General features: G+C 41.5%; 1 protein-coding gene across 15 annotated transcripts in view; it reads right to left on the reverse strand.

Annotated features, from left to right (window-relative positions):
- CADPS (calcium dependent secretion activator) overlaps positions 1 to 24,532 on the reverse strand; it is a 464,832-nt gene that overhangs the window by 62,315 nt on the left and 377,985 nt on the right. For 11 of the 15 annotated variants that reach the window (XM_032411665.1, XM_032411674.1, XM_032411675.1 and 8 more), the window contains 5 exons: positions 22,410 to 22,556; positions 18,871 to 19,026; positions 14,860 to 15,007; positions 6,823 to 6,897; positions 5,859 to 5,942 (listed from right to left, as the gene is read on the reverse strand). In XM_032411665.1, the coding sequence (XP_032267556.1) occupies positions 5,859 to 5,942; positions 6,823 to 6,897; positions 14,860 to 15,007; positions 18,871 to 19,026; positions 22,410 to 22,556 (610 nt within the window). The remainder of the gene's footprint in view (positions 1 to 5,858; positions 5,943 to 6,822; positions 6,898 to 14,859; positions 15,008 to 18,870; positions 19,027 to 22,409; positions 22,557 to 24,532) is intronic. The other 4 variants (XM_032411679.1, XM_032411678.1, XM_032411677.1 and 1 more) reach the window with 1 other exon arrangement.

Here is a 24,532-nt window from a genome sequence, read left to right on the forward strand (position 1 = left end):
TCGGGAAAACTGCCACATGTGTAAACTACTTGTTGAGAATATATCTCCCTCATGAGAATGCATACTAAGAGGCATGATCCTTCTTACTCATTGCTATGTCCCCAGTGCCTAGCATCAAGTAAGCACTCAACAAACATGTTGAATGGAGGCATAATATGAAACTGAAGATTATGTGGAAAGCACAGAAGAAGTGAGGGATTGTGAATGTCTATTCCTTTGGTTTTATTGCAAAACAGTTGGTGGGTAAATTACTTATAAAATATTATTCCTGGTAAGATGTGAAAAAAATAGAGGACTTTCCCTTAGAAGTGGTATCAGTAAGTGGATGGTTCCTAGAAGAGTTGCTAATTGACTTCATTTATGAGTTTCTCTGCTTCTATGGAGAATAACATTCTGGAGATAATAAAGGAATAAATCTAAGATGGAGTCTTAGTACTTGTATGACTTTGGACAAATAACTCAACTTCTCTCATCTGTAAAATGGGGATAATAATCGTATCTATTGCATAGGGTGACTGGGAGGATCAACGAAGAAATGCACGTGAATCACTTAGCACAGTGCCTGACGCATAGTAAATGTTCAGGAAACGTCAGCTATTACCACCACGATGGGTGCTTCTGTCCAAGGCAGGCATCTCCACTCTGAAGGAAGCCAACTGACTTGAATCACATGTATTCAGCATCTGATAATCTGCTGATGTTACCCTCTGAGGGTAGAACAAGACCTCTCCATCTATTCCACCATCACCAGCCCACACTATGAAAAGCCATCTCTCCCATGCTGGGCATTCCCTGAAGCCAAAGCAAAAATGAGACGTCATCAGAGATAATACTAACAATTATGAACACTCACCCCACTCTAAAATTTGAACTGCTTCCTGACCACAATGTTCTGGGGACAGAAGTGAGTTCCTTTGATCCAGTTCTGGCTTTTGACCAAAGTGGCAGTCTTGTTCTTTGGTGTGACAACAAGAGCTCTGCATAAAAGCAGTCTATGCTGCTGGTTGATCTGCACTTAACACCAGCCCTGGTCTTAGATTCTAGCAGGAAGAAGCACGTCTACTTTGTTTCATTTCTAAGTGGCAAACAATTAAAATGCTAGCAAATGGAAAGAAAGGGTGAATGCGGGTGATTTGAGACCTAGGAGATTGGACATAGGGTGGGGTTTAGTCCCCTGACAGCTCTGAATGGGGCTTTATCCTGCCTGTCCTGCGTGGCTTCCATTTCCATCGTGACCATCTCAAATGGACTGGCTTGATGGAGGAAGCTTGAGTGAATTCTAGGGGCCTTCAGAGGATTTGAGGTAATCATTCTCTCTGCCAGGGGAGTGGGTGTGGGCCCCTTCAACATCGTCACTCCTCTTTGGAGGCTCCAGAGTTGATGGGAGAGAGTACGCTGGTCAAGCTGGAGGGCTTAACCTCTCCGAGCCTCAATCTGATCTTCTGCACAAGAGCATTGCTGGAATGGCAGTGTTCAGAGGATGCAATGAGAAAAATGTATTTAAAGCACTTAGCCCTGTGCCAGGCACTTAGCAAGTGCTTAAAGAACAGGAGCGGTTGCTCCTGTCACTATTTTAGACTTCTGAATTCATCTAATAAAACCATCATCGTATTACGCCAAAGGGAATGAAAAGCCAAGTGTGGTCCTCTGTTCCAGGTCACAGTGCTCCCAGGTGAGGGGCAGGGCTGGGACCCCATCCCAGGTCTCCCCCCCCCCCCCCCGGCTGTCTTTCTGCTGTACACCGCTGGCTGTCAGGACTCATTCGGTGCAGAGGAGCTCTTCAAGACCTCCCCGCGCAGGGGCCTTCCATGGTGCCCCCTTCAATCGAGTCTCCACCCCCAACATGTGCTCAGTCTCTAAATCCTGTCCATGTTCCTTCCAAAATATCCTACAAAAATGCCTCCTACTTTCCTGCCTCCTGGTCATTGCAATTGCTGTTCCATCTAGAAGATTCTCCCCTCTTTTCCAGCCATGGCTGACCCCCCCTTAGTTTCACCCCACGTCCCTCCTCCTCAGAGACCTTCCGTGACCATCCTCGCTGAAGCAACTCTACCCCCATCTCCTTTCTCTCTTTCTCTCCCTTTCTTTCCAGTTTGTGGCCTGTATAGCACTCCCCCCCCCCCTTTAATTTTCTTTCCTTTTTTATTGTCTCTTTTCCTAACTGTAAGCTCCAAAAGGACAGAGAACATGTCTTCCTTGCTCATTGCTGTGTTCCCAGCAACTAGCACAATGCATGACACATAGGTGCCTGGTAAATACATGTTGGGTGAATGAATGAACGAGTGAATGAAAGAATGAGTGGATTCCAGAACTAGCATATTTGTTAACACCTGGATAGGACCAAGGAAAGGATTTTAATTTGTTCGGAGAGAGACCTAGGTACCTGCTTGTCCCCCTTCCTGGCCTCCTAAAAGAACAGTGTGAGGCTACCCACCAGACAAGGACCCTTCCAAGCAGGCAACCCACACAAAAGCACATCTTGCAGTCAGGGGAAATGGGCGGATAGTTGCTAATTGCGACTTCCAACTGGGCTGATCTTTCCAAAGTTCGAAAGGCGCCTGCCTCCAGAAATCCCAGGCTGCTCCTGCTGCTGAGGCTGGGGAGGGAAGAGAGGAGGGGTGTGCCTGGATGCCTCTCGGGCTGGCACGAAGAAGCCACATCTCCTCCTCCCTCCTCCCCCCAGCTCCTCTCCAAGAGAGGAAGCAATGCAGATGGAGACGAGAAATAAATATTCCTGCCTGCTCCGTGCCACTGCAGACGTTTTCCAAAATGTCTGGCTTGGACCATGAAATCAAGCCCACCCAGGAAAGGAGGCGCTCAGCGGGAGAAAGAGGGGGGAAAGGGTGGTATATTTGTCGATACTTGTCAGCTTTCTGGGGGGCACAGCACATGGCTCATACTTGGCAGCCCTGCTGAGGTGGGGACGTGGTAAGTGCACAGTAATACTTGAAGAATTGAATCAGAAACGGGAGCAGAGTTAAGGAAATCCTGCCAGGGTGCCGGCACCACCTCTCTGCCTTTGTCCAGGGTCCCGGGACTCACAGCTGGCTCTCGCCTCATTGATTTCCAGGCTCTTTCCACAATGCCCGCTGCCCCTGCTCAACCCTCTGCTCTCGCCTCCACTCCACTCTGGCGTGATTACTACAACTGGGATGCAGGAAGTCTTCAAAGGCCCATTGAAATTTGGGCAGGAGCTCAGAATCCACGTGCGGAGATAGATATTCCTGCCACCTCTAAGCAGAGCTCGCGTTCTCCAATGCTGGAATACCAGCAGGAGATGAGAACAGAGGCTGCAAATGATAAGTGGGTGCTTTTGGCCGTGGGATGGCCAAGTGTGTGGGAGAAGTGTCACTAAGGAAGGGAAGTTACAGGCCCAGCAACAGGCACTGAAGTGTTCTGCAGTTACGGGGACTTCACTAGGCATGCTGTGAGGCTGCAAAATGTCTCAGAAAAGAGATGAGAGCATGAGAATTTCAGCTTGAAAACTCCTGCCTAGGCTATGCTAGGTCTTTGTTTCTCACCCTCCTGTGAGAATCCCCCTGGTACAGTGTCCTCGTACTGCTGCTATGGGACCCCCTTCCACTAGTTCTACTGGGAAGTCAGTCATGAGGGTGGGGCCCTGGGTGGACTGAATTCTGCTCTATAAAAAAGCAGAGAGGCTTTCCTGGTTTGCACTCGTTCAAGTCCAGTGCAGTGAAAACACTTGCTCAAAATGAAGACTCGAAGAAAGTGATATCTTTTGTGGGTGTCAGGGGAATGTTTTCCAGAAATGCTGCAGTTAATTCTGCCTCTTTTCACCATTTCCATGACTTCACTGAGGAATGAAAGATTATCTAATATTTCCCACTCATGTGCCCCGAATCCTTCTTTATGGATCTTCCCCACTCATCTGCCCATCTGCCTTCCAGTGCTAGGCAACTGCCGGCTGAATCCCACTCTTTCCAGGAAGCTGTTCAATGGTGGGGGAAGCTGGCAGGAGACTGGCTTCCTATATTGCTGTGTGACCTTGGACACATTACTTCCCCTCTCTGGGCCTTGGTTTCTTTGTCTGTCAAAGGAGTGGCTGGATAGATATCCTATCAGCTGGGACAAATTATGGGTGGTTCTATAGAGAGCTACAGGATAGATTTCTTATTGTTGCCATCGTCTACCCCACATTTACCACTAAATTCCAGGGACTAGGGCCGTCACATTCTGGGGCTGAGTTCATTCCTTATAACTGGAAGTTTAGAGCTGCATATTAAAACAAGCTGGGTATGTGGCTACATGGATGCTATCTAGAATTGTTTTAAATGTTTTTTGTCTACATTTCCCTTAATTCCCAGAAAATCTAACGCATGGGAAATACCAATGGAAGGCATATTTTGGGAGAACTTGTGTGCATGTGTGTTTGCGCTATATAATAATCATGTTGGTTATCTTTCATTAATGATAACCACCATTTATTGAGGCCTACTTCATGCAAGGACTACGCTATGCGCTTTCACTTACATTATTATCTTCACAACAACTCATCATAGAAGACCTTATCCACTCCTCACTCCCATACATCATGGTAGTTGACCACAATTAACACGAGTATGCACAAACCGAAACCAAAATTACACAACAGCACCCCTCCCCAAAGCCAAAACCAAAACCAAAGCAAAGCTTTGGCTGAGAGAGACTGAGACAGCTGCTGAAGATCACACAGCTGGTGAATATTGGCAATGCGATTTGAACCTGGTTCTGCTAGATTCCAAAGATGACGATGTGCTACCCCCTTGCCTGTGCTGGGCCTTGTCTCGGCATTCTGTTCCTTTCTAGGAGATTCTTCCTACATTAAGGCTGTTTTAAAGATCCAGAGATAATAGGACTTAAGCTGACTGCCTTTCCTATGGCATTGTCAGAGGAAAACAGCTAGTCTCAGAGCCAGCAAAGACCCTGCTATCAGAAATGGCAGGACAAGATGCAGCTGTCATAGGCAATGAGCACAAGAAGGTTGGGAGAACCAGGCCCCCAAAGCAGCCCATTTCCAGTGACCATCTCCTTTGGTCATTTACCTACAGAGAATTAGGCTGGCTTCTGCCCACAACCAAACTCGCTTCTAATTCTGCCACAGAATTAGAGCCCCTCACAATTTGTACAGATTCGGTCATCTGCTCCAGAGGTTGTAAACTCCGGTGTTCCCAAGCCCAGGCAGGTATATGAATGAGCAAAATCGCCAGGAGGACACTACAGGAAACTGGCAAACACATGTCTGGTCAATGGGGACCACTGTGACTTGGCTCCAGCAGACAGTTGCTATGCATGCATGCAGGCCCAGAGCTGCTAACTGTGCCCTTTATGAAGAAAGCCTGGAATATGGACATCCCTGTGAATTCTCCGGATTTTTAAATGAAGGCAACTAATTCAGTTAAGAAAAGTGTACCTGACACAGTGAGGACCAAATAAAACATATTTAAAAGCTCTGTCTGACCCGAAGGTCTCTATTTGCAAACTTTGAAATTAATTTTCTTCATTTACAGATGGGGAAATGGTAGCCCAGAAACAGGAAGTGATTTGTCTGAGATAGCTAACGTGGGCTCAGGCCAGCAACTCTCTTTTGGATACATACATATAGAGACATATGTGTGTGTGTGTACATACATATATATACATACATACTGGATATTCACAAGTGAAATAGAAATGATTTTGGATTACCTGCTGTTGTGAAATGTCCTGCTTATTCTTCTAATGTTATTATACATTGGCAGTTGACCTCAATTAACATACTTATAACCCAAACCAAAGTGACACATTGGCACCTCACCCTTAAACCCAAACCCAAACCAAAACTAAAACGAAAACCAGGAAGAAAGAAGCTCTTTACTTACGGTAAATGACAAAAAAGAAGAAAACAAAGTCCCTTCGTCATATCTGGATAATTTTGCCAGTACTCCTTCCAAGATAGTAACAAACTAGTAAAACAGCAAAAAAAGAAGAATTATTATTTCAAACTCTAATTGTTCACACCAAGGAGCAACATTCCCCAATCACACAGAGACTAGCAATGACCTCGCTCGGTTTTGCCTTCTATTATTTGATTCCCGCTTTTGGGGAAAGGAATAGATGCTTTCACACAGAAATATTTGACTTATCCGGCTTTCTCTTCATTATTATGTGATTGCAAATATAGAGTGTTACAGAAGTATAAAGTGACAAAATATTATTGAGTTGCATACAGCATGCGATAATATTAAATGCACTTTTCAAAATCCAAAACTGTGCAAAGCAGTTTTTACGTTACATATTAGCACTACATTTAATCCAATCTATTTTTATTTGTATTTTATCAGTAATTTGGGGGAAACAGAAGTTTAGCACTGGCAAATATAAATGTCTTCCCATTCAGCATTACTTAGTTAAAATTCTATAATTCATGAGGGTGACTGAAATAGCTTTATCTGACTTTTATGTTTTATTATGACTCTCGCTGCATGCGAAACGAGGGGAGAGGGGGTTTTCAGGATGGCAGAATTCCTTATTACCGTTTAACTTTCTGTTTCTAAAATCTAACTTTGTCAGGGCTGAAAAACAAAACAAACATTTTCCACATAACCTAGTGCAACGTCTGGGGACAATTTCTTATTAAGTTAACACATGCCACTTCATCGATTGATCTTCACACGGCTCGCAATCATCAGAGAAAATCATTCTGAGCCTGGGTGACGTACGATCTTGTTTCCTGAGAGATACAAGTATCCAGCTCAACTTTTTAACGTGTTACATTTTAATGGAAATGCAGATATAACAAAGCGATGTTCACAATGAAACATTTCACCTGAAGCTGAAGGTTACCTTTGCAACCAAGAGTGTTATCATTTCTTTAACAGTTTCTTCAATTAGTTCATCTATTTTTGAATGGTATTGATGCTAAAGAACACAGAAAGACAAATATTAGCATGTTGGGGAGGTGATGGCACTGCATCCATCAGTAATTTTTAGACAACACAATTTATAAATAAAGCCTGGCCTGCAGACCCAGTTTATTTCCATACTCCCAGAAGCAGCTGTAAGATTCTGACTCCAGGTCTTTGATAAAGAGAGATCTGAAGCTCTTAAAAAAGTTACCAGGCACATGGTTCCTCACCCAAGGCTTTTGATGGCTTTGATATGTGTAGATACATACACACGATTACAAATAGCATGCATGGATGGCTTCATGGCCTAGCGGTGTGTGGGTCTGGAACTTACAAAACAAGGTATCACAATAATTTAATACAGGGGATGAAAACTTCTCTTTGGAAAACTGCTGGGGGTTGTGGCTCAGAATTTGACCAAGACACTGTGACTGATTTTGCAAAAACTGTTCTGAAACCCTCTGATACTTTGGGTTCATGCCCCAGAGCCCACTAGTTCTATCTCTAGATGTTGACTGAGTGCCAAGGCAAAGTGTCATTTTCTGAACCCCTGTAGCAGCCACTCATTTTCTCTACTCATGGAAAAGCAGACCCAGGTTTAGAGCCTCCACTAAGACTCCTGTTAAATTTTTCAATTTCTCTAAAGGCTGCTGTCGATTAAATTTAAATAGTAATTCAAAAACAAACCCCCACACAAACAAAAATCTGCTGTAAATGCCAGGAAAAGAGGAAAAGTGATTTCAACAGAAAATACTGTATGCCAGCTCCTTGACATTTATTAGATCATTTTAGTATCCATTTGAATTATTCTGTATTCCTTAATAAAAAATAACAATGCAAAACATTGCTATTTGGAAAGGAAAATGCACTTACCCACTTCTTAGCAAACTTTCAGAAGGATGATTAATTAGGAATAGAAAAAAAAGGAACAGTGCAAACAAAAATTAGGACAAAAAGACACATGAGAAAATGAAAATTAAACAAACCATTCAAAAAGCTATGAAAACATACAGAAATAATAAGCCATGGGAATGTGGGTTGATATTCTGATAACTGGCAATCAGAATTAATGAAAGTGAGTAAAGGGATGTGAATTAAGTTAATTCAGTAAAAGTCACAGGGGAATTTCGTTTGTAATTGTAAGACCTGGATAAAGTCCCAGTGCAAAGTTAGGAAGTCAGGTCGCCTACGAAAATATAGTTCAGTTTCCTCATCTGTAAAAAAACAGATACTACTACTAACCACTCAGGACCAATGGGTGGGGTAGAAAGGGAAGCCAGTACAAATACTGCTTTTGGAAAGAGAATGAAGCAAACCCTGTTTAAAGATATTTAGCAGCTCTGTTCTTCTATTATTATTATTATTATTATTATCTTATTACTTATTATTATTATTATTATTATTATTTAAAAACCATTTCCTGGTGGTCCTGTTCTCAGCCTCATAGATCCATTATGAAGATCAAGTGAGGATCAGATATGAAAACATCTTGTCAACTATAACTGCAATTCAAATATTATTTGTTGAAGTTCATAAAGCAGAAGCTAAGGGTAAGGAGATACGGTCTTAATGCTCCATCTTCCCATTTTAGTTCCCTTTCAGTTGATTAGAGGAAAAACAATAAACCAAATGGTCCATGTTGTGTAGTCCTGATGAATCAGAACTCACGTTGGCTCTACTGCTAGCTTCACGAAGGGATTTACTAGTAAGTGGCATAAACCTGAAGCTAAATGCAAAAACTATCTGCAGAATTCTGTGCTAGAAACACAAAGAAAGATGTCAGAGCAAAAGAATTCAGGAATATTGACAGGGCTCCAAATTCATTTTTAGGTCTTGAGATAAGATCCAGTATCACATGCTTACTTTCCTCCTCATGTGACTGCCTCACTCTGCTTGATTTTCTTTGGATTACTATAAATGATTCACATTTATTAAATTAATTATGAGATTCAACTAACTCAGAAAAGCAAGTTGTAGGCAAAATAATACAATCTGAAATATTAAACGAGGGGCATCTAACCAAGCAAAGAACATCACTGAGAATAGAAATATTCTCTTGAAAAACTTGGGTGAAATGGCAAGCAGAGCCAAGAGCAGTTGTTTTCCACACACCAAGAATGATACAGGCTCTTGGTCTGAGGTGTTAGTAATGTTATTCTTTCTTGAAAATCAAATAAGCTTTCTCTTCACAAGTGGGGGGAACCTCAAACCTTTTCATTCTGGAAGGAGTCCAAACTGAAGGATATGGAGATGTAGTGGGTCGATGGGAACCTCTTCCCGCCTTCAATTTTTCCATGCCAAACTTGGCCCTGACATCCCCACAGAGAGTCCCACTGTCTCTTCACTCTAAACAAATATGATTCTCTCCACTCCTGTTCACATTTCTTTTTTTCTGTCATGAAAAGATTGTTTTGATATGATTATTCTGCCTCTTACTTCCAGAGGAAATTTGAACATGTCATTCTCTGCTGGTCTATTTCCTCATCTCCTCAGTGGGACTAAGAATGACCCCTGTGAATACAGGAATCATATTCACCTAACACAGTAGTGAAACAATGCATGGGAATATGGTATAGAAACTGAGAAGCACTATATAGCAGTATTACTACTATTATCATTAACTGGTTAGCATAGTGGTTACATGCGTGTTGACATTTCTCTACACTCATGTAAAATCTATATATAGTCTGTTGTATGTAAATTATAATCTGAATTAAATAAAACCTACTTTGGGAAAGATCGTTCAGCAGGGTAACATCCACTCTGTTTATCATGCATTAAAGTAGTATACACCAAAGCAGTCCCCATTCCTATGTGAGGAAGTACAAAATGCACGGATTTCTTTTACCAGAGTCTCCCGAGACTCATTTGATTAACTAGCTTTTCTGGGGCAATAGTGAGCACTCAACCTTCATTATGCTCTTTCTGGGGAGATTATTTGTTCCATGCACACGTGAAGCTCTATGAAGGGGTATAAACACTACCGGGGCATCTTTTAGGTAGCATTCCCCCAATAAGATAATCTTGTCACAAGTCTCTTGCAGTCCGTCTGGACTATCCAATTCCATCTGCATCTCAATATGGGTACAAAGAGGGATCCTTCCTATTTTTGCATTTTCCAGTTCCCTCTCCGGGTGTCACTGGATTGGCCTGACCCTAGTGGTAGTAGTGGTAACAATAATAATAATAATAATAATAATACACATAAATTATATTCTGGGGCACTAGATCATGATAATAGCAAGGGAACTGCTAATCTTCAATGGTATGGAAAGTCTGGGGAGTTCATTTCTGCTTCTGATGAGCTGAGCTGTGGCAAATTCACAATCACTTTGTAAAAATCATTCCACTTGACTTCCTGCACTGCACATTTTGCCTTGTCATGGAACAGATTGTGTGTATGTTGTCTTTCTGTTAAGACCATCTGACCTTGGAAATGAGATGAAAACACACTAGACCAAGCAAAAAACTAATACACAATTTCCTCTCTATTGGTGCTTTGCAAATTTTAATGAAAAAATAAATATTTAAGATGGAAAAGTATGGTTAACAAATGTTTCAACAGCTGCCTTTAGATGAGACTTTACCCTGGTGATGAAATTCAGGAAGTGATCTTAAGATGGGAGAATATTGTATCACCTGGCCAGTCACTAGTCTGAAACACTTTGAGAGAGTTGGAATCCAGGTGGAAGCAGGTACTATAACTAGATCTACATGTGAGCTTAATATCCATACTCACAAAGTGAAAACTATGCAAAAGCATTGAACTGCTACCTATTCTCCCAATTTCTAGTCATCCTTGGCCAATCTCATTTTTATAATTCAGTTGACTTTGGAGATGAATATCCCCATTCTGCAAAGTAAGAAAAATTAAGAAGAGACCATTTGCACGAGACTTCCCATTGAAGTTCTATTCAAGGTCACAGCTAGCAAGGTCCCTCAAAGGAAGTATATATTTACAGAAAATGATGTCTGGCTTCGTTCCGACTCTTACTATTCTCAGTCACTTGGTATTCTAAGGTCAGCAGAGGCCTCTGTTTCCATGAGCTGGTCACACAGGTGTTTCTGATTCAATTATGCTAAGGAGAAATGGCATAGCGGGGTCTCTCTAGCATGGCTTGAGAAACTGGCAGTCTTAGGATAAGAGCCACAGACTAGAATACAGTATTGGATGAGTCTTTAATAAAGCTAATTTGGTCTGGGAGGAGGGGTATGGGGGCTCAGGAAAAATGAGAAATGTTTATCAGCCTTGGTTATTGTTTTAATTTAAAAAAAAAGCAGAAAATTGAATTATTTGGAAGGGATACATGAAGTGTTTTCTACTTTATCAAATAGAACAATGTCCAGAAAGAAGTAGGCATTGCTACTTAGCCTCAAAAATGTTACTATTTGGGCATATCCAAGACAACGTTCTAATCTGACATCCAGAAGTGAGGGAGGTTTATCCTTAGTTTCAACAAGCTCCATATCTCTCAAAGGTTGTGTGTCACATGCTATATCTCTCATGTGACAAATGATGACAGTAAAGTTCTAAGAGTAAGGGACTTGCTCAAGGTCACAGAGTTTGGCAGCTAAGGTATAGGCTCCATAATATATACTTCTTAAGCCACTAGACAACCTGTTCTTCTAGAAAACCATGACCCCAAGTTTAAGCCAAGGTCATTCTACTGTAGCACTGAAGTGATCAGTGGTAAAAATAAGAGCAGGATCCCCTTGTGACAAAATCAACTTGCTATTTTTGATCATATATCTCCAACTAGGGGATACCGTCTGGCTTAACAAGGTCCATAGGTCGCCTGAAATGCAAAATTGTGGGAAAGTATTTTTTTTCTCCTGGGCACTAGTTCCCTAAATTTTATCAAATTTTCAGTGGGGCCTGTGACAATAACCCTTGCCACCCAACTCCCACTACTCCAAACCCCAGTTCAAAAAGAAAGAAGTTAAGATCAGAATGACTTGGCTTGTTTGGAAAGATTGCTTAGCATCTGACTAGGTATGTGGGAGTTCTTTAAATATGGCCACAATTGAGTCAATCTGAAGAGGGACTGTAAGAGCTGCTGAGGGGAAAGGAGGCCAGTCCTAGTGCAACACAATCCTTCTTCATCCTAGAATGCTGTCAGCCTTGTGAAACTCAGTTGAAAAGGACATCTCAGGAAACTCCAAGGGGAGAGAGATAGACTGGACTCCATCAAACTAAAAAAAATGATTGTGTTTTAAGGGATACTACCAAGAAAGTGAAAAAGACAACTGGCAGAATGGGAGAACATAGTTGCAAATCATATATATGATAATGGTTTAGTATCCAGAATGTATAAAGAACTCTTTCAGCTAAATAATAAAAAGACAATTTAATTTTTTAAATGGGCAAAGGATTTAAATAGACATTTCTTCAAAGAAGATTTACAAATGGTCAACAGACACATGAAAAGATGGCCAACATCACTGCAAATCAAAACCACTGTGAGATACTATTGTACACATACGAGGGTGGCTATAAGAAAACAGATAATAAGAACTATTGGCTAAGTTGTAGAGAAATGGGATTTCTCATACATTCCTGATGGGTATGTAAAATAGTACAGCTACTTTGGAAAACAGTTTGGCAGTTCCTCAAAAAGTTAAACATAGAGTGACCATATCACCCAGCATGTTCAATCCTAGGTATATATCCAAGAGAGTTGAAAACATAGGTCCACATGAAAACATAGCCTCACATGAATACATAGGTCCACATGAAAACATAGGGCCACATGAACATGAATGTTCATGGCAGTGTTACTTGGAGTAGCTACAAAGTGGAAACAACTCAAATGTCTATCAACTGATGAACTGATAAATAAGATGTGGTAAAGCCATATAATGAAATACTATTCAGTATAAAAAGGAACAAAGTGCTGATATATGTGACAGCATGAATCTTGAAAACATGATGTCATATGAAAGAAACCAGTCACAAAAGGCCACATGAGATTCCATTTATATGAAATGCTCAGAATAGGCAAGTCCTTAAAGACAGAAAGTAGGGTGGTGGTTGCCCAGGGCTGGGGAGGGAGGGTTGGGGAATTATTATTCACAGGTCAGGATTCTTTTTAGGGTGATGGAAGAGTCTTGCAATTGATTGTGGTGATGGTTGCACAGCTTTGTGAATATACTAAAAACTACTGAATTGTATACTTTAAAAGGGTGAATTTTATGGCATGCAAATGACATCTCAATTTTTTTAAAAAAGAGCTCAAGGGGAGAAAAATTCAGGAGGGATAGAATTTTGGAAAGTCTGAATTCAAAGGGATCTTAATGAACATTAGAGATCACCAAAAGCAGGGTTTCTCAAGTGGGCTCTATGAAGCCCAAGAGACTTCAGGTGGGCAGCGAAGAAATGCAGAGGTGGAAAGGAACACGGTATCTTGAGCACGGGGCCCCTCTTCTTGACCCCCTGCCCTTCACTCTATCCAGAGCAGCTCTCATTTTAGTTATTTCACATGCTGGCCTTCTTGGTAGGATTTGAAGAACTGATACTGCAACTCAAAATAGCCTGAATTAAATTAGAACAGTGTTATCATTTTATGGATGAGAAAACTAAGGCCCAGCTCATTTGCAGCACAGCCAGGGTAAGAATCCTGGTGGCTGAACACCCAACCTGAGCCTTTCTCGGGGTGCTGTCCTTCAGGTGTGAGCCCTAATCTTAACTCCTTTTTGGATACTGAGCCTCCACACCAATGATTCTCAACCTGTGGTCTCCAGACCAGCCGGCAGCATCAGCATCAGCAGGGAATTGGTTAGAAATGCAAATTCCTAGACCACACCCCGGACCTCTCAGAAATCCTTGGGGTGAGACCCAACGATCTGGGTTTTGAGACGCTCTCTAGATGAGTCTGATGCTCACTCAAATCTTGAAAACCACTGCTCCGGGTCACTCAAAGGCAGCACATGGAGCCACGAAACAGAACTGTGGACCCCTTGCACTTGCCCCTAGTGCCTAGAACATAACCCCTGAGCAAATGTCCCTCCAAAGAAAGTCAGTCGGGAGCAAGTACTAACAGAGGTGGCTGAGGAAGCTGATTAGTGGGGAAAGAAGGTTGGAGATGATGTTGTCAGGAAGAGAATACCACCAACCCACATTTAAAAATGGAAGGTGCCGATAAGAGAAAATAAATAACGAACAAGGAGCAAATATAATTTAGTAAGAATTCTGAGCATGTAAGGCTGGTATCGAAAGATCTGATTTAGGAGCAATTTATGCCAATTGGCAACAACATGAGAGTTGCCAGAAATGTTTCTGAATTAATTCTAAATTGGTATATGAATATCTAGCTGGCTTGAGGCCATCGGAGAAAAATGATCATGATAGTCTTTAATCAAGCCCGAGTTGCTGCTTCTTTCTCCTTTACATTTTAAATACCACTCTGGAATTGGAAACTTAGCAAAGGACTAACCTTTTGGTCAGGGAAGATTCACAATCAACTCAATCTAAGGAAATAGGAAAGTCTGTGATTTCTTAAAAATTCAGAACCTGCTGGCTGGGGATGGGGTAGCAGGGTGATAAACATTATATATCCTGGAGCTTGCTTGATGCAAGAAAGAGAGCCCTCCTGCGGTCCAGATGTTCAAAGTGATAAAATGCACTTCAAATGTGAAAATGACTTGCACTCTATCAAACAGCTCCTTTGGAGATACCAGCCTAATAAATAAGGTCATTGCACGTTATTTGACTTGAAGGAACTTTACGGCCACCCCAACTCTAGCCAAGAATCACTTCCAAGTGACTGGCATTCTCATTAGCACATGCCTTAGAAATTTACTTAACAAACAGATACCAAACATTCATCTGTAGCTTAATCCACAAATGTTAGAAGGATATTTCTGAAACTAGCAGACTAGTGTAGATGGAAGGAATTTGTGAAGTTTTCTTTTACATGATCAATGGAGGGGGGAAAAAATCTGTATTTTTTTTTTTTTTTTTTTTTTTTTTTTTTACCTCTTGGCCCATTTCCATGCTGCAAAGTTTTGTTGATTGAGCTTTGGCATCAACCATAACATTAAACATGGTGCATATTGACTGTGGGACTCGAAAATCTGTTGATCGACTGGTTTTTTGCAGCTTAACTTCAAATGCAATCCTGGTTCTATTAAAACAAAGTAGGAAAAGACCAATTCAGCATTCATGGCAGCAGGTGGAGGAGACATTTTCTGAGAGGTCAGTGAAAAAGAAAATTGAAGGCTGTAATCAGTTTCAATCGACAATGACTTCACATGTGTTCTTTTAAAAATGACTTTCCCAACTAAGGAAGGCCTATTCACGGAGACAGCCATGGAAACCCTCCCTTTCTCGGCAGTACACGGAACACCTGTAGCTCGGCGTATTTCTGTCTATAGTTTACATGCTATGGAGATCCCTAATTGCAGGAGAATGAATGAATTAACAAAAACCCAATTATAGCATTATAGCATATGTAAGTTCTCTCACATTGGCAACTGCCTACCTTGAATCACTTCATTAAAAAAACAAAAAACAAAAAAGCAGCTTTTAATCTTCCAAATCTCATGGTGGGGAAAAAATCTTAAATGACATTTATTGTTTTTTTTTTTCCTTTTGGTTTTGAAAGAGACTGAAGTAAAAAAAAAGATCCAGTTGTTATATGGTTTTAAAGACTAAAAAAATAAGATAGGTACCTTTGGGGAGGAAAGTTAAATTAGGAGGAGTGGTATCAGGGGACTTCCACTTTATTTGTTGGCAATGTCTATTATTCTGTGATCAGAGAATATATCTCTCTATATTTTTAAGAGTATATATTTTTAGTAAGTGAAAATGGCACAATATACTTACCAATTCAAGAACTGTGTGATGGTGCAAGCTTAATGGGACATAATTCTGACAGAGGTCAAATTATGATCCCAGCAACGTGCTAACTGCTCACAGGAAAAACCTAGTCGGACACGGCCAGCTGGTAATACAGTGTGAGATTTAATCCTTGGTATCGGCATTGTAAAGGGGACCAGCTAGATTTTAAAAGGTTTTAGAGAAGTGGGTCACATCATCCCATGTCTTGAAAGAAAAGCACCTGGTTAGTAAGTGGTTTTATTAAAGCTCCTTTCGCCCAGTGCATCTTTTCAGCATTGTTCGCCGTCAGGTTCTGGAGATCATGCAGCCACCAGGAAAGCATTGCTTCAAGAGGTATTAGTAGCAGTTTTCTAACAGTGCAGAGGAGGACCACACAGCTAGTTAGCTCAGGAAAGGATGCCAGCTTGCTAACACACCCTGAGTGCATGCAGGGAAGCCAAGTATAATTTCTAAGGTTGGAAGCCTAGTTCTTAAGAAAAAAACTTAAAAGAAAAAAAAAACCCTTAAAGCACTCCTATATATTATATGATCATGTTAAAGATAAATGTATTTTGGCTTCTAAAGACTCGGTGCATTGAAGTAGCTTTCTAATCATGATGATCATTTTAAGCTACACTGAAAATACATCCTTTTCTGGTCTTGTGAAAAGGAGGTCTGATGGGGACTGAGTTGGACAGGTCCCTGTGCTGATCTTCTGAGGCCGGCACACCAGTTCCGGCCCAACTGGAGAAAGGGGAGTGCTTCATCGTTCCCTTACAACGAAGTAAATGTCTTCTGTTTTCACAGGGGAACTGTGTATTGCCCTTGGAGGGTGTGAAAAGAGGAAACCAAATGCAAAATTAGTATGACTGCGAGGGCTCCATGGAGGAAAATGCCAGGGATGGAGAGGTTACTGAATTCAACTGACTGTCCTTGAGGACAGGGTTAGGGAGCTGGGTTTCGATGGCACACAGTATCTGGTATAGACTAGACTAGAGGCTCTGTCATGTCCATCAGATGAATGATTTAAATTTCCCAGAAACTTGGAAATGAAGAGTGCTTGATTTACTTTGGATGTTGTATATTTACATCTATGAAATAATGTCCTTATGGTGATGTCCTTCTAGAACGACGACTGTTTATTCCGTCACAAAGAGGAAAGCATAGATTCTAGGCTCTAGTCACATAGATTCTATGTCTTAAAACATCCAAGGACTTTTTCATGTTTTACCCTCTGCATCTGGAGGTCAGGGGATGATATTTGCACTTATATTTGCAGTTGTCTGCTTTTGTCTGGGGATGTAATTGGAAGGGACATCAAGAAATTTAAGCATCTGATGTCAAGTGTGAATGTGCAGTTGATCAGCTTCTGTTAATAAGAGGTTACTCAACAGCTACTATGTGCCAAGCATGATACTGGGACCTGGGGAGGGCCAGGAGCTCAAAATAAATAAGATAAACTCCCTGCTGGTGAGGAGTTCACACTCTTTGAGGTGGCTGGCCACAAAGATTTGTGGTAACAGTCATTGTCTACCTTTCACATCCACATGTCTTCCCATTTTTCCCCCATCAACTCCCCACTTCCTACTCCCTACTCGAAAGACTGGCTTCTCAGAAGGGCATATTTATTTTTTTGTACAATTGTGTGCACAGATCAGAAGCCAGTAAGTGTTCATTCTAATGTGCTGCAGCCCTGACTACAGATCAGGAGAGAATTTTTCACCACAGGGGAACTGCCCCATAAGAAGTCTTTGGTGGAATGGTTTGGCTGCAAGAAAAGAGTTGCTTTTCCTAAAACTGATGGAGACTATATAGGAAATGATAGAATTCAAAATTCTAAGGAAACATCTTGACCTTGAACAATAGGTCTGCCTTTGGTTTTAAGAGTAGGAAGAAAAGAATGAAACACACAATTTGGATTGCCAGGACTTTGAGCTTCCAGAAGTGCCGTCAAACACCTGCCCAGACTCCCCCCAGCATGTACCTCCTTCCCCAGTTTCTGCTGAGATGTTCACCTGCCTGGACCTGCATTGTTCTTTTGCCCTTTTGGGTTCCAGTTTTGACGTTATTACTTCTCTTTTCTTCTTCCAAGATATAAAATTCAGATCACTCCCAGACAAACCCAGCCCCCATCACCCACAACTGATCCATCAACGAAACTACACAACATCTGGAGATCTGGAGTGGCCTGCGCTGCTTGTGGTCTTTCTTTTTTTCTTTTTGTTTTGAATGAAGAAAAATAATGGAATGATTATGAACTGGAAAGGAACTTGGATGTGTGTCTGGGGAGAGACAGGGTGATGATAATGATGTTAAACCAGAAGAATTCCATCTCTGTGTCTGATACACACATCTAGATCCTCCAGGAGGGAAGGGATGCGGTCTCTCATTCTTCACGGCATGGCACACCAGGAATGTAGCACTGTGTCTGGCAGGTAGGAGAAGCTAAACAATCTTTGTTGACTGGATGCATATTGTTCTCATTTTCTTCTCTTCACCTTCTCAGAACACTCTACCTGAGAACTTCAAGTGCAGCATTCCCACCTCGACCCTATATGCCATGGCCACAAAGCAGGCAATTTATAGAAAGTTCACATGGATGTTTAACATCTCCTGCCCCCTCACTGATGTCTAGTTAGATTTGGGGCAGGACAACTCAGAGTCAGCACAGAGTATGTGCTCAGTTCACGTATATGGAACAAATGATGTTGCTGAGATCCTGCTCACATTTCTGCAAAGGTACTCATTTCCTGTTACCTGTACCAGGTTTCCGGGCTCCAGAACTGTGCATACTTCTCTTTTCTCCATCAGCCATCCCCCTCACACACACACTGACACCTTACATGCATACTTTCTAAGTAAATATTGTGTGTCAGGTGCTGCTGGATACCAGGGATACAGAGAAGAACAAGAACAGACATGGGTCCTTTTCTCATGGAGCGAAGTGAAAAAACTGGCTACCATATCGTGTGGGGTTTGGGACAGACGTGGGGGAGGTGAACAGGAGCTAGACTTGGGTGGCCACTGCTCCAGCTGACTTGGACAAGCAAGCACCTTCTCCAAAAAAAATCCAAATTATGGCCAATTGAAAGAGTGGCCACCTACCATTCTCTGAGTCAGAGTGTAGTGGGGAAGGCGTGCGGGGCCCGTCCAGCCACCGAGGCTTACCTTTTGACACAAGATTCAATCATGTCACTTGCCATCAGCTTCAGCCGTTGTTCTAGGTGCTTTCCAAACTCTTCCTCAGGCCAGTGCAAATCCCGAATGAAGGTCTGAAGGGCATCGAGTTTCCAGAACAGATCTTCTGAAGTGCCTGATCCATTACTGGCAGGATAAAAATTAGAAAACGAGAGTCACCCACGGCTTTGGATTCTGGAAAAGCTGACACAAAGACAACTAGGTGCTAGAAGGCTTAAGGCAAACAGTGGCTTGAACATACAAAACGACGCGTGTTGGCGGTGGAGGTGGGGGCCATCTCCACCGGCAGATTTTGAGTTTTACCATACATGACTTAGTCTGCTTTGTTCGGCCAATTATTCCAGACCAGTGAGAAGTCTGAGGAAAGAAAGGTGTTGCCCCACAATGACGAGGAGAATGGTGTATGGTAAAAATCAGCCTTCTTGTAATAACCACATTAACACATGTGATGATTCAGATGAAGGCCACGAACCAGAGGGAGAAGTAAGTTTCAACGGATAATAACTACATGGCATCATGCAGTTATTAAAATTCAGGGTTTCATGCACTTCCCCAGCTCCCCTCCAGAGTGGAGGTGTGTTGAAGATTGCACAAGACTTTCAGTTTTAAAAGGACAGTGCTAACAAAGTGGTGAGCGAGGACCTGCTTTCTCTCTTGAAGAGCTGGAAAGAAACTGGGGTGACTCAAATCAAGACGAGTACATCTGGATACCTTGAGTCCAAGATTCTTGTTCAGTTTGGTTCTCACTCCAATTATCATAGACCAGCCTGTTGCATAGGCAGCCCCAGGACGAGGTGAGTTGTGGGGTGGGGGGCGATGAGCCAACAGGGGATATTTGCAAAGCGTTAGGGCTCAAAACCTGAGCTCTTTTTACCATTGTACCACCTTACCCAGTTGCCTGTACAGATGGAGAAATTGGTCTTGATTCCCTTCTGTACAATGAAGTCTAAGAAACTTTTACCTGGGGCATCCACGGAAAGCCTGTGTATGGGAAATGCTCCATCTCTCACCCTCTTGTCTTTCTCTGGCTGGCTTTCCCTTTGGTTAACAGTCCCATTTGGAGCTCTGAGGGGTGGCCACCCACCCCCCTTCCTCGCATACCACTAATGCTAACACGGTAATTTATAAAATGTCCAACACACCATGCATTACCACTTGTTCTGACATCGTCTATAGAAACAGATGAGAGTGGGTGTTTCTATTGTGACAGATGCCAGCTGCATTGAATTAATGCTTCAGAGAGAAATATAGCTAGTGCATAAACGCATACACAGCTACTGTGGGGTGGGGAGGGGGCAAACTCCCAGCATGCTGAGAGGGAGCCTACAGCCTGGACCAACAGGGTAATGTTTCCAAGGACAGACCAGTCTGAGGTCAGTACGTAGATGTATCTGACACGAAGGAGCAGGTAACATGGAAACACGTCCTTAAAAATGAAAAGTGGCAAAGGAGGAAACTGGAATTATGAAAAGATATAGAATCAGGCATTTCCTGGCGGGTGATTGAGGATCTACGCCTTCTATTCAGATCCTGCCATAAGCACCGTTCAAAAGTGGGGGAATGCGTTATTTCTCCGTGAAAGTTCAGCCTTCCCCCTACTCCCCATCCTATGCTTGGGAAAAAGAAACCCCAACTTTGTCTAGTCTAAACCCCGTTTTGGAACTGCATGGTTGTATGTTTTAAATCATTAAGTACATATGAATGCAATAATTGGTATTTATTACAACAACATTTTGACACCCATCTGGTTTCAGAGTTTCAAAAAATTCTTCTAGGGTTTTTTTTTTTTCTTTGAAGAGCTTATTATTAAGTTTTGACATGAGGAAAAGAATATTTTCTTTTTATTTTTAAGATAAACTGTTAATGTTAAGGCAATAGCACCAAGACTATTTTGATTGCTGAGCAGTTACCAAAATGTGTTCCCACTCATGCCTTAATTAATTGAATGGAGACCATTATCTGCTTTATTACAATGTCTTGATTCATATCTTTTCAAAAACAATGTCACAGAGCATGCATAGAAGAAGGTGAGAAAAGCTTTCAGATATTTATATTTTAATTTTTAACAGACTACCTAATCTAACTTTTGATATAGTCATCTTAGCATGAATATGATTTACTTTTTTTAGAAGAATTTTTTTTCAGTTATAAATTTTTGGAGGTTTTAATTTGTCTTTAAAAGAGAATCAGACACATTAACTATATGATTTCATTGTGCACTTGTGAACGAATAGAGGTTTTTAAAAATGTTGGGCAACTTCGAAGCAGCCAAGTAGAGCAGTCATTTAACGCCCTGTTTCTACCTGGATCACTGCAGAAATAAAAATGTTGAGGGCCATCTTGATGAATGTGATTTCGAGATTTCAAAACATCACGGCCAGTTTCAGATCATTTTTTATTCCTTTGATAATAACACTTTCCTTTGAAAATGTGCCAATTTATTCTTTCAAGAAAAAGCTTATCTGGCCTATAATTAGCTGTGGTCTAAGAAAAGGATCAAAGGAGGGTATAGAATCACTAAACCCTATTTCACTTATTAAATCATGCACATGGTTTTAATTTAATTTCCCTGAGGTAGAATTTAGGGGTGCTGGATCTTCTTCTTGCTATGGGAAAAAAAGAAAGTGGGTTCACTTCCTAAGCTAGAAGTGGCAGCTCAACCTCGACCCCTGAGCTCCTGCCTTTAAAGGGGCGGCCAGGCCTCCCCAAAAGACAAACCCCATGCATTCCTGGCATTTGTATAGATGAATGTAAAGAATGGCCCTATCCTCATACCACAGATGATACGGCTACTGCAAAATTTAATTATTTGTTGTTTGATTCTTGCATTCTCAAATTTAGATATTTTCTTGCTACCTAGATCCCAATGCTCCATATTGCATTATGACCTTGGAAAGTATCTTTACATAACATAGACATTACTAAGGCTTGATCCATTCAGAAGTTTTCATTTAGCCCTGAACATACTGTTACTATATCCTGCCATTTGCTGACACCAGAAATATGCTTTATGGTTTAAACAGTCTCTAGGAATTTTTTATTTAAAGAAAACCCCAACTTCTAGGTAAGTGTGCTTTCCTCTTAGATTTGGATCAGGCCAGAGATGACTGGACAACCCATCAAAGAGGTTTCTTGGACTATTTTTGAATGAAGAACTCCTAGAGTCATGGCACCTGAATTAAAAAAAAAAAAAAAGAAAGAAAGAAAAGCAACAACAAAAACAAAACAAAATATGGGCAGTCTCCTTTTGCAAAAGAATTCAGGAAGTGAAACATAGTCCTCAAGCGTTCAGTGGGCGTAAGACAAATTGTTAGTGCTGTATATATAGCAAACGTCTTACAAACACACTGCATGCCAGAAATAAACAATATTGTCTCTGTATGATCAGCAAAATATGTCTAATTATCCATCTCCATCTCTGTTATATAGGATGTATAGAAATAAACAATACATATCCATGCCAAGATCACTTAAATTTAAATTAGATCTAATGTGAACTGAATACACACTCAGCATCATATATAGCAGCCATCCATGACGGTGCCGAAAAAGTAGGCATTTGTGGGATGCCTAGAGGGATGTTAACTGGTAGATTTGGTACTTTGGGAAGGTTCACATTGGGTAGGTTCACATTGGGTAGGTTACTGGTTAAACTCCTGTGGAAGAAACAGACAGAAAGAAAAAATACCATCACAGTGACAATGCAGATGTGGCAGAAGCACATGAACAGTTGTAAATAAATTGGCTAAGTCCACGGCAAGACAACAGTGAAAACTCAAGCAACACACTTCAGGAGACAGCTTATGGATAGGGAGCTGTGGTGCGGTTCAGGATTCAGACAGAAATGACAAAAGTGAATGGAGAAAAATTAACCACAGAGTGACTTAAAAGTGTGGAAACTCAAAGACACCTATACACAATGATCACATTATTTAAATGCCTTGGTGAGGGGCTTTTGGCTTCCAAATCTACTGCCGTGAGAGTCTAGAACTTGTCTGATGCCAAGAACTTGAAGTTCATGGAATTCTTGGCATTGGTGGAGCTGGGGCTGCTGGGGAAATAGCTGGGGTTGATAGCAATGGTGGCGCATTTTCATTTTCTTTTATTCATAAATTATTTTTGATCGAGGCACATTTCTCAAGTCAGATATTAGACACAAGGCATGATGGGAAGTTCACCCACTTGAACACATACTTTCCAATTGTTACTTCTGAAGACAGGTGTATGTGCAACAGGGTGTCATAGTTGATGGCAAAGATGAAGGAATTGTATCAAGAAGAAGGATTAGCTTTGAATAATTGTATAAAACACTTAAAGAAACGTCCTCCCTCAAACTAAGTCCAATTAAAACGGAGAAATGTTTACACACGCAAAAAGACACCTAGGAAAAGAAAAGAATCCCAAGCTCCCCTCTAATTCTAAATTCTTGGAGCACAAGTGGATTTCAAATGTGGCCTTGTGTTAGAGTAGTCACCCTTGGAAGTGAGATAGAGACTGGGAGAAAGAAAGCAGGGCTTTAGAGGTGCTGGGGATGTTCTGTTTCTTTATCTGTGATTGTTACAAGGGTGTGTTCAGTCTGTGAAAGTTAACCAAGCAGCACATTTTTCTGTAAAATGTTAAAATTAATAAAAAGATAAAAAATGTGACCTGCATCAGTTCTTTGTTTTTTGAACGAAGATGGATCAACTGACGTGATGGAGAGATGGATAACTTTATGAATAAAGAGAGAAATAAAACAAAAACAAAACCCCAACTCGAATCGAGCGTATCTCTGTGAAAGGACTGCGGCATTTACTGCTCCACAAACTGGCACCGTGTGTCTTCTGTAGTGGCATTTTAAGGGTGCTCCATCCAGCCAAAGTCACTGGCACGGTAGAGCCCAGCCTAACTCTGCATCTGAGAGGAGCCTTCCTGTTTAAGTGGAGTTGACAGAACTTTGGCACAGGAGTTGAGGGTTTCTTTTTGGATCTTGCAGAAGAGCAAGTTTTGCCAAAGCAGCTCTGCCCCGGGCAAGCTGTGTTTGACTAACAGAACTCTTGCAAGGGCTGGAGCTGCCTCTGGGCTTGCTTAGCAGGGCAAGCCTCCGGATAAGTCAGAAATCCTGGAACCTACAGAGAGTCTGGACACCTGCCTCCCTCCAGAAACAAGTTACTCTTTCCCAATGGCAACACGAATGGAAAAACCTAGAATGCAAAATTGCCAACCTGGCATTCTTTTCCTTAAGGGAAACAGGTGTCACACAGGTTTGTTCTTCACACTTCACATTTTGGGAAAGCCAATTACACTTCTCTACTTGGGATGAGAGGGTGCTCTTCTTGGAACGGTCAAGAGATTAGCTAAAGAGGACTATGAAGTAGAAGGAACAATGGAACTTTTCTTCGATGTTTCTCTGTTTAACTGGAGAATCTGCCTCTGAAGTCAGTCCCTGGTGGCTCTCAGACTTAAACACTGCCATGTAACAAAACCATTGGCGATTTCCATGAAGACATGTGTAAGCCTACATAAGCAAATGTGATCATTAGATGATACACACACTGAATAATGATCAAGGAATTAGGAGATCTTTAGAGATGGTGGCCTGGCAAGTTAAAATGTCAATTCAAACAAATTAAAAGTAGCTAGGAATGAATAA

This window comes from Phoca vitulina, unplaced genomic scaffold (assembly GCF_004348235.1).
Source record: "Phoca vitulina isolate PV1807 unplaced genomic scaffold, GSC_HSeal_1.0 scaffold13, whole genome shotgun sequence".
Classification (NCBI taxonomy): Eukaryota; Metazoa; Chordata; class Mammalia; order Carnivora; family Phocidae; genus Phoca; species Phoca vitulina.